This window comes from Anomalospiza imberbis, chromosome 10 (genome assembly GCF_031753505.1).
Source record: "Anomalospiza imberbis isolate Cuckoo-Finch-1a 21T00152 chromosome 10, ASM3175350v1, whole genome shotgun sequence".
NCBI classification, from domain to species: domain Eukaryota; kingdom Metazoa; phylum Chordata; class Aves; order Passeriformes; family Viduidae; genus Anomalospiza; species Anomalospiza imberbis.
In genome coordinates, this window is record NC_089690.1 from 17,489,683 (window position 1) to 17,500,036 (window position 10,354).

The 10,354-nt window shown below is 41.6% G+C and overlaps 1 protein-coding gene across 1 annotated transcript; it reads right to left on the reverse strand.

Moving 5' to 3' along the window:
• Positions 1-1,630: 1,630 nt before the first annotated feature.
• Positions 1,631-3,795, reverse strand: KCNE4 (potassium voltage-gated channel subfamily E regulatory subunit 4). Its single transcript, XM_068200947.1, has 2 exons — positions 3,603-3,795; positions 1,631-3,175 (listed from the first exon to the last, which is right to left on the reverse strand). Exon 2 carries the CDS (start codon positions 3,147-3,149, stop codon positions 2,658-2,660), a length of 492 nt encoding a protein of 163 aa, XP_068057048.1. The 5' UTR covers positions 3,150-3,175; positions 3,603-3,795; the 3' UTR covers positions 1,631-2,657.
• Positions 3,796-10,354: the final 6,559 nt, after the last annotated feature.

The window sequence follows — 10,354 nt, forward strand, 5'->3', positions numbered from 1 at the left end:
CCTAACCAGCGCTGATGAATCTGTACATGCAACTCAACAGATTTAGGGAAGTTCAAAGTTGTCTCTAAACATTTATCCCTTTCTTAGGGAGGCAGATTCTGAAAACCACTTCTCTACATAATACTGGGAATGACAGAGCAGCAGTGAGACCCAGGGTCAAAGCCTGTGACAAAGCCAGCTGTGTGCCACGGCCAAGCAGTGGAAATCCAGTGGGATCAGAGATCTGTGTCAGATACTTGTCCATAACCTCAACCCTAGCCCACTCAATTTGCTGCAATGCAAATCTAACTCTGAAACTCAAAATGCAGAAATCTCCAGAGGCTGAATAAGCAACACAAGTTTCCATAGCAGTTTTGCCAGCTTCCCCAGTACCCCCGGGTCTTTGCAGAATGGAATCCCTGTGGCCCTGCTGGCACGCACTGACGAACTGAGCGTGCTGCCCAACAGCCAACAGGGACCAAAGGTGGACTGGGAGCACCTGGCCCAGCCCTGCAGTCAGCCCACAATGCTGCAGTACTCTAAAGCTCAAGGAATCATTTCAAAAAGAGGCTAAGAAAGGGATCCTGCAGGAATTGTGCCCAGTCTCGTTACTGGAAATCTATTTGACGTAGTGAACAAACATGGAGACTTTTCCAGGAAAAGTGTTTCTTTATTTAAATAAAATTAGTGCCAGTAGAAACAATAAACTTTAAATACATGAGACAATTATATACAACTCGATGTTAGGAATTATATACATCAGTTTTTTACAGATACAAATACATTTATACCAAAAGTAAAGGACGAAGGAGAAAGCAATGGAAAATGTGACAACTTGTACATGTCAGTCTCATTTGGAAAGTTTCAGGATTCAAGTGATTCCAGGCAAAGTGCCAAACTTAATTTGGCTCCTTTCAAACTTAAAACAGCCCCTTTTAGAGTAAATCTACCAAAAAGCTTTATATGGTCTGATCCAAAGTTCAGTGAAGCCGATGGAAAAACTCCCGCTGCCTTCAGTCTGCCCCAATCAGACCCTTTCGGAGCACAATGGAGCCTTTGTTCTGCTGTGCTTGGAAAGAGGCAGCGATCCCTGATCCCCACATCCCATTAACCCTCTGAGCCCTCCCCAGCGGCAGCAGCACTGCACAGCACACCCTGGCTTCAGTTCATTTCTGCCCTTCTGCATTCATGTTTTTCGAGCTGTCTCTCGAGCTCTAATGCCAGTGGATAAATCACAGAGCTATTTTAGTGCAGGAAATACGTGGAGACATTTTGCAAATATTTTCCTGTGCAATGCTTTAGATTCAGGCTCTTCAGCCCTCATGCTTCAAAACTAATCAAAACACTGTAATAAGTTATTATAAAATATAAGGTATGATTGAAATATTAATTTTCTTCTTTGTATTAATTTTTACTTATTGTAAAAGTGCAATAATTTAGCAACAAATTTCATGAGCATTTGAAAAATGTCACAGTACCATTAAATTGGGGGAGGGAGAAGTCTGTGTGGTGGTTTTAAAAACTAGTTACTAACAGCTTTATAGAAATGCATGTGTTACATGCGAGCTGATTAAAAAAAGATGTAACACAATGCTTACCTACACTGGCTTAAATAGAGCAGAAAGTCTAGATTTTTAATGATGTAAATGGGTACAATTTTACTGACCTCAAATAGAGAATTTGACTCCAACAGAGAAGCACAAAATCTTGTGCTGGTCCCTGACTCAGCTGATGATTTCAGTGGGGCCAGGAATTCACCCTTGCTAGGTTAAATTCCATTCAGAATTCCACCTATTTTTCAAGGGGGCGTAACAGAGCAGCATCTGTTTGAGCCTTTCTATGTCTTACAGCCTGTTACAAAGATCTTTTAACATCTCCTTTAACTTACAGATCTTTGCCTTTAGTGACCAAATGTACACATCTTTAAAAAATACATAAGCAAAAAACTAAACCACCTTTCCTGTTAGTAACTCAGTCACAGGCTGGATTGCAGCAGAAGGTGGTGAACCTCACCCAGCCAGTACCTGTGTAACTTCAGCAAAGACACAGAAAAGTGTTATGGGTCTGGAGCCAGGCTCTACAAACTGCACAGGAACTCAGTGCCTCTTTTTTTTCTGCCTTTCTGTACCTAAAGTCAGTCTCCAGCCATGCTGCAATCTCTCTTCAAGTACACCATCAACAAATTTTCAGCTTTCAAGGCCTCATTGAGCAAATGTGCTGTTGGCTGTGGTTTGTCATAAGAAAAACACAGTAGGAGTATTTCTAGTCTATCACAGCTTTGTGTGAATGAGCATTACCCATCATCTTTAAGAACCAGGCACTTGCATGAGGGTAACTTCCCCAAACATTTTCCAGATATTTACAGAATTCTGAAATATGCAGAGACATGCCAGTAATAATTACCTCGTTAGAAAATACATATATATTCACCAGGTTCTTAGCTTTCATAGTAAGAAATAATAATGGAAAATTAAAATTAAGCAACCCAATTATGTGCAAGTTACACTTTGAAGTTGAGTACCACTGCTTCCTTGTCCTGCCAGCTCTCAGGAACACCTTGGGCCCAGGAGCACAGATATCTGTTCAGAGTTCATTGGAGAGCAGAAAAGTAGAGCCACAAGTTCTTAGTGGGAGCTCCACTCATGCTCTGGCAGCTGATCAGGGGAGCCCTGCAAGTGCTAGGAGTTCTTCTGGAGGTTTTCCACAGAACCCTCGCTGCTCTCGTTGAGGGGCGTTTCCGACACTTCCCCGAGCTCAGTATCCAGCACTTCCTCCTGGATGGTGAAGTGCACGTCTGGGGAGGAGGACTCGGAGCTCACGCTGCTGCCTTCCATGGAGCAGATGGCGCAGGACAGGGATGGCACCATGCTCTCCTGCAGCATGTTCAGCATCATGGGGATCTGCACGGATCTCAGCCCTGCTGCGGCTGGTAGAGGCTTTACAGCCTCCCCCCACTCCCTCTCCTCATCTTTGTAGAGCAGAAGCAAATTGGATGACTTCTCTTTTCTTTTGGATTTCATGTAGCCAAGCATTATTCCTATCAGGAAGATCCCGTAGAAAGACATGACAATCAGAATGTAAAAATACTCATTGCTGTTGTTCTTCTCTGTGCTGGGGGATTCAGCATCAAGCATAGCTTGGGTCACGTTTGCATGGTCCATCTTCAGCATGGAAAGTGTTTTACCAGAGCTAAAGCCTAGAGGAGAATGTAAATGGATACGTAAGATCAAGCTTCAGAGCAAAGGTGTAAAAGAAACACCTGGAAAAAGGTTACCCCAAACTCTTCCTTATTCCTTGTAACTGTAAGCTTGCAAACCCCACACCTGATTCAAGCTCTCAGCCTATTGTACCTCTGCATTAGTAGTGTAAGTGAATCAACTCTTACTCAGATACAGAAAACATTAAAGGAAAGAAAACACATAATATTAAGATATCTTGAATTCAATATGAATTATACAACCCCCAATCCATATGATTAAAGAAAGAAAACTGTATAGAAATTCTCTGCTAGGCACTTAAACATAGTTTTGTGCTACTTGATCATGTTTCCATGGTCGGGGAAAGTTAGAAGTATTATTTTCTTCAGTGATGCAGGAAAAAAAAATAATCAAAAAGCAACTTACGCCAGTATGCAAATAATTCCTCCTTTTGCAAAGCTCAAGAGATCTTTCCTCTACCAAAGGCTGGGTGTTCTGAAAACTTTCCTCTGCTGCAGTTGGAATAAATAGCTCTCAAGAAATGTTTCATCACGTGTTTTAGAGGCACAGTTTATAATAGTTTTGTGTTGGAGTCAACAGATGAACTTGAAGGATTGCAGTTCAACCCACTGAACTCTTAACAGCTGTGAAAAGAAAAAGAGTTGGGAATTCAGATTTTACTCTTTCCTAACCAGTTCCACAGTGGCTCTTTCAGCTTGTGAATCTGCTCCTTTAACATCCCAGTGGCTGAATCTGACCTCTTACCCTGAAAGCTGCTACACAGAATGGAAAACCTGCAGATTGTTATTCTGTGTTTATCATAACATATAGAAAAATATACATGTGAATTTTATATTAGACACTATCAAGTTATTTACATGTCTGCTATACAGAGTCTTCTCTAAAGAGACAGAGGAGGAAACAAGTTATTTTCTTGGGCTAGTGACAAAGCTTTAGAAAGCATGTGCAGGACAAAGAGGTGACTTTCAACTCATGCTGCAGCTCCACTTTGCCACAAGGTGAGGGGCTGGGGAGAAGTGGGCCCTGAGTCTTGAGTGAGTTTTGGATGGATGGGTGCTGGTGCTGCCTAAGTTTGGGCATCAAAGCAGAAACTGTGGGATCTAGGTTCTCCACATCATCAGTGGAAAGGTGCAGACTCCTCCAGGGAGCAATCTGGAGCTCCTGAAGTTTGCAGCTTCATTTTGCCTCCATAGAAGCAGATAAGAGTTAATGCTGTGTGCAGGATATTATGCCTAAATAGAGTCCGGGGCTGCTGAGTTAATGGTGATTTAAGCACAAAAGGATGTTACCAGTTCCTGGGCAGAGGGATGCTCTCTGAGCGACTGCTGCAGGCTGCTGGGCAGAGCAGGACACCTCACAGCCCACTGGGGAGTTGGGGTGCAGCCTGGGTTGCAGGGCCCACAGAGTTCCCAGTCATCAGCTCAGTGGTACAGGAGGCTCTGAGACCCCTTTCCAACACGTAAGCAACAGCCCAGGCCATGGGAAGAAGGAGGCCCAGCTTGCACCTTAGGGATTTCATTTCCTTATCCTCTCCATCCCCATTCTTCACACAAAGCCCAATTAGTCAGGGCACACATGTGAATGTCACCCCTTCTGCAAAGCTTCAAGGATGTTTATGTAACAGAACACTCCTCTTCCAGAAAGCAGTAGACTGGTGCTGGAGTTTCCCAACGGTAGGTCTGGGGTTTTTTTTCCTGCAGTCACTTGTGGATTCTTTGCATAGACAGCAAATTCTTTTCCAAACTCTGCCCTTACAATCCCTCTGAGGTAAAGGCAGATAGGATTAACTTCTCTTCACATGTAAGAAAAGGCAAGAGAAAGAAGTTAAGCAACTTTAGATGCAGTTGAGCATTCGAGAAAAGACAGAATTGCATCTGTGTTTGGAACCAGCATTTTCCATCATTTCTCTGAACGATTACAGAAAGAAAGGAAAAAATTACATTAGCCAGATTGCCCTCTCTGCACCTTAAAATAGAGGATCCTCCCTTTAGGATGTTGGTTTTATCTCCTTGTGCATTCCCATGTGATGGCTCAGGAGCTGTTGATGTTGGGCTAACGTCTACTGGGATTTCATCTGACAAAATCTGTCTGCAGCACCAGCTTGCCAAGTCTGAATTCTTCTTCCCTGTTCCTGACAAATTACCGAGCAGGCAACAAGAACATATCAACTGTAGGCTAAAGCAGAACCCAGAGCAAGTCTCTGGATGTTCTAGTTAACTTTAGGGAATATTTACTTCACAAATTTCTCAGTTCCATGTGATATCTGCCCTCCCCATTCAGCTCTGGAAATTTGGGGGTTGGAAAATTAAAGACAACATATCAGATTTTAGCCACACCTTCTCATGCAGGAATTTCACAGACTTGTAAGGAAGTGCCTTGCATTGTTGGGTCAATGAAAATCAGCTCAGTAGAAGGAGAAATCCTTTCTCTCCACTCATGAAACCCTCTTGAAGTTGCTTGATCCTGGGAACAAGACCAACTAAAGCCTGTTATCTGTGTCACCACTCACCTGGACACAAAGGCACAGCCAGAGGCACGGACACCCCACAGCTCCCAGCAGTGACCCAGCAGAGCAGGGACAGACCAGCTTTTCTGTAGGCACCTGCATGTGCAAATAGAATCCTTTATTTGCTCCAAACCCTTGTGTTCTTCATGTAGGTGAAGCTCTGTACAAAATTACCAAGAAGAACTGGAGCACCCAGCTGGAACACAGGAAGACTGCTCAGGTACATCCATAGATTTATGCAATTCCCCAAAAGTTTAACTGAAAGATGACTGGGTTGCATAATTCTGCAGAGTTATTGACGAAAACTCTTTGCAACTATGTTTACTTTGGCTAGCTGATGACAGCTCTTCTCCATCTGTTAGCCCATGGTTCTTAAAAACAGTTTAATTTTAAAAAGGCCTGCAAGGAATTCCTGAGCCTTCTATAGACAAGAAGAGGAGGGATAGCAAGACACTGGGGAATAACAACCCGCAAAACATATGCCACTTGCTTACTGATGCCATCAGTCAGCTTTCTCAAGCTGTACTCTGTAGAAACTATATTTTTGTCTAAAAACAAGACCTAGAAAATTAAAAATTGGAGTTTTAGTTTTGTGTTTCAAAATTGTACTTGCTGCAAATTATATTGTAAAGCCATTGATCACAGCAAAAAGCTTGCCTAATTTGAAATAACTTATTTTTAAAGTTAAGCTTACTAGCTACTTCTTTTTTGATGTCTCTTTCTTTCTTCCTTTCAAATAAATTCTTTTCCCCAAACTTCAGAGAATTTTCCCTGAAATTTCACTTACACATCTCTTATGCTTTCAGCAATTGCCTCTCACATGTTCCTCTTCACCTTCTTTGCACCCATCCCAAACAAGGCTATAATGTTTAAGAATAATCCTTGTGTTGTTGCTACCACCTTCCATATTCCCCCTTTGGAAAACATTCAGGCTAATAAAGCAGAGCAACAGCCAGGCACTCCAACAATGAAAAGGTCACAACATAGTTGTTGATGCCAGATTTTTTTTCTCAAGGTCCCTGTCTCCTAGAGAGCCTTTTGTGGCAGCAACCTCCGTCACCAAAGGACGCAAACGTTGAGGCTTGAGGCATCCCACGGGGCAGGAATTCACAACATGGCTTAAGGGATCATATAATGTGAGCCCTTTCTCCAAAGAAAAATTTGAGGACAGTCAGAAAACTGAACAAAGACAGAATCTATTATGAAGACAATATGAAACCTCCTTAGAGACCCAGATGACTCTGCAGGATGCCATGGAAAATATATGCCTAACCCTTCATTACAGGCATAACCCATGTTCTGATGGTGCATTTATCTTTCTTGCCCCAGTTAGTGAGGTAGTAAGACTAAAGACACCAAACAACTGTTAAAGGGCCAGCTCCTATGGGAAGCAGAGCTTGTTTGATGAGTGTTTGCTGACAGTATCACTCTAAAGAGTACCCAAGTATGTGTTTTTCTAGAGTTATCATCTGAAAAAAAAAAAAAAAAGAGAATAACAGGAAGCACAGAGGAGTTGGGTTCTGTTCTCCTGCACATGCACACTTAATGGAAGTAATGTTTGATAATTTACTGCTAGGGAAAAAGGGAGGGAGACTTTTGCCATGCAAGAATGAACTTATTTTTGATTTAGACCTTCCAGACACTACATTTGCCAAAGGACAACCAACTGATGGTGATCAAACAGATGATCAATATATTTCACTCACATATATTTTTTCAATTAAAGTAAAGTTGGAGCTGCTTTTGACACCATAAAGGAAGACATGATAAACTAGAAGTTTGTGGTCCTGATCTGGTCTTGCATTTAAGGATGTGCCACGCTGAGAGCTACACACTGACTTTCAGTCCTGCTGCAAAACACACACCTCACTGAGGACCTGAGCCAAAGCCCCCTAAAGTTACTGGCAGTGCCTCTCCTCAAGCAAACATCAGCACCTGCTCCTTTCAAGCTCTGTGCAGCTCAGTGAAGCCTGTGAGTGTGTTGGAGTAAAAGTGAGTTCAAAAGCAGCAATTCACTCACTCTCAGAGTAGGCAGTGAGGGGCAGAAGGACCACAAGCCACATGCCTCCTCACTATTAAGGGTACTAACAGGATGAAATTTATGAGCTTTACTACGTGCTCTTGATGCTTCTATGCCTCATCGGTTCAGCCGCTTAATGAAATTAATCTAATAATACTTACAAATTTCTTGTGCTGGGAGGCCCAGCATGGTAACAGAGTGGCAGATCACCCAAAAAGGCAGCAACCACTGTGTCCACGAGCACAAGGGCTGGGTTGGCATTTGAGCCACTGGCACGTGGGTCTAGGTTCAATGTCATTTTCCATCACTCTCCCTTATTTTTCACACTGCAGAAATGGATGACATTCTTCATAAACTTGACATGAACAATTTCTAGAGGAAGATGGCAATTTCTTCAGTGTCATCCATAATATACTGTGTTGCCATCTGGATGCCAAATGGAAGTAATGGTCTGATCTGTTATTAAATATTAAAAACTTAAAATACTATAGCTCTGCCTTGTTACCTTACACCCTTCACTGGAGAAAACATGCAAATATAACTCCAGAAGAAGCATGCATCAGCCTTCTCTCCAACTTCAGAGTTTAGTTTGCTTTAATTCAAATTTTATTTGATCTTCATAGCAGATCCTTATTCATGAAACTTAAAATTTCTCAGGTCTTCTCTGCTCACAGGGCAGAAAAAAATTATATATTATTTTCTTTTAATAAATAGAAGCAAATACAGGGTTTAGCAGCATCTCACAGCCAAGGTGACCATGTGCACTCACAGTCTCAGCTCCAGCAGTGGCAAGAGATTTCCCAGAAGCCACGTCTGCAGTGTGCAACTGCTCTCCAAGCACACAACAAAGATCTGTAAAGGCAAATTGGTTTCAGATCCTGAGAGATGACAAGCAACAGAAAACCTCAATGATATCTGTAATAACAGTTCAGACTAAATTTAGCATTTACTGTAAGGCATGTTTTGTGAGAGTCTTGGAGTTTTGGAGACACATTCCTTTTCAACCTCTAAACTGAATTTCAGAAAGCTAGGACTGACTGGAAACAGGGTGAAAACAGGTAATTCTCATGATAGCAATAACAAGAAATTGCATTTTAAAAATACAAACTTTTCTGTGGTTAATAAGAATCTGAGTTGAAAGTCATCACAGCCTCAATTCTGTTTCCTGTAGCTAAGACAGGTCACAAAGTTATTTTACCAACATAGATTTCCATGCAATAAAATGAAATATATACTTCACATTACCTTACCCTTTTCTTTTGATGTGACACAGTGAATGTAGTGATGCTCCATTTGAAAATATTTTTTTAAATTTTTCCTTTACTTTTTCTTCTGCCAAATATGATTATCTGTTGGATGCACTACCTTTAAAAAGAAAATGAACTCAAAGCTTAATGAACTCAAAGCTTACTTTGCTTTTGGAGTCAAATAGTAGATTGCTCTGTATGGCTCAACTGTGTTCAACATTATTTGCTTCTATTTGAATCCAGAACAGCAAGCAAAATACTAAATTCTGGATGCCACCAAAAAAAAAAATCAAGAGCCTTCAAACATGATTAGCAGTGTTTAGGAGAAATTCACTGACAAATCCAAGCACACAATTCTTTCTGTTCATCAAAGAGAGAGTTCTTGCTCTCCCAACTATTAATTGGTCCGTATTTAGGTCCATTCATTCTCCCTGAACATCTTCTACCTCTAATCTGATCAGAACTAGCACTTTGATTTACATTAGTGAAGGCTTTTCAACAAAAAATTTTAGATAAAGGGGTATGTATCAATATTTATGGGGCTTTTGAAAAATTCTTCTGCATGCAGTATGAAGATCTCAGTTTTTTCTTTTTTTTTGTTGTTAATTTTAAGACTTTCTATGACAAGAGAAATTCAGCAATGCCAGTAATTGCCAGGCATAAGTAATAAAGGAGACAAAACCACTGAAAATATTCATGTGCTCAACTTGAACCCTCACCTGCCTACAGATCATAAATTAAAGATCATTGGAAAAGTTAAGAGATGCTTGCCCTGGGTAAGGTAGAAAGCTTATGGAGACACTGATAAACATCTAGCTGTCCAGGTAAGCACAACCAGAGATCAAAAAGGAAAGCATGCATGCATTCCCTGTGCCAGGAAACATTTTGTTAGAATGGGTTCACAACAGCTGGCACCCTGCTGCCTTTGTGAGTAGGAGCACCTACACATCACCTGTAGACAAGCTCACATCTCACCCTCGGTAATCTCTTCCTTCTCCTCAGTTCTGTGGGCTATGGAGAAGCCCAGCATGGCGTGGTCATTCTACTTTGAGCTTTTTAGAAAAAATGATATTTGGAAGCCAAGGAGAACAGGGAGCAGGATCCTCTCCCGTGAAATGAACAGGGCAAGGTTCACACATGCAGTGACTTTACTTGCCCAGGTTCAGAGGTGTAACCATTCTCAAAGTTGATCACACTTCAAAGAATTTGAGAAGAAAAACAAACAGACAAAAATTCATTCGTGAGGGAAACCACAGACTCTGAAATCAAGGAGACAGCTCTTGCTTAGTCCCACTGAAGCACAGCATTGCGGGTTTCATTTTCGTACATCAACAAACTGTAAAAGCTTCAACATTTAACAATGCAAGGTCTGCCTCAGACATGC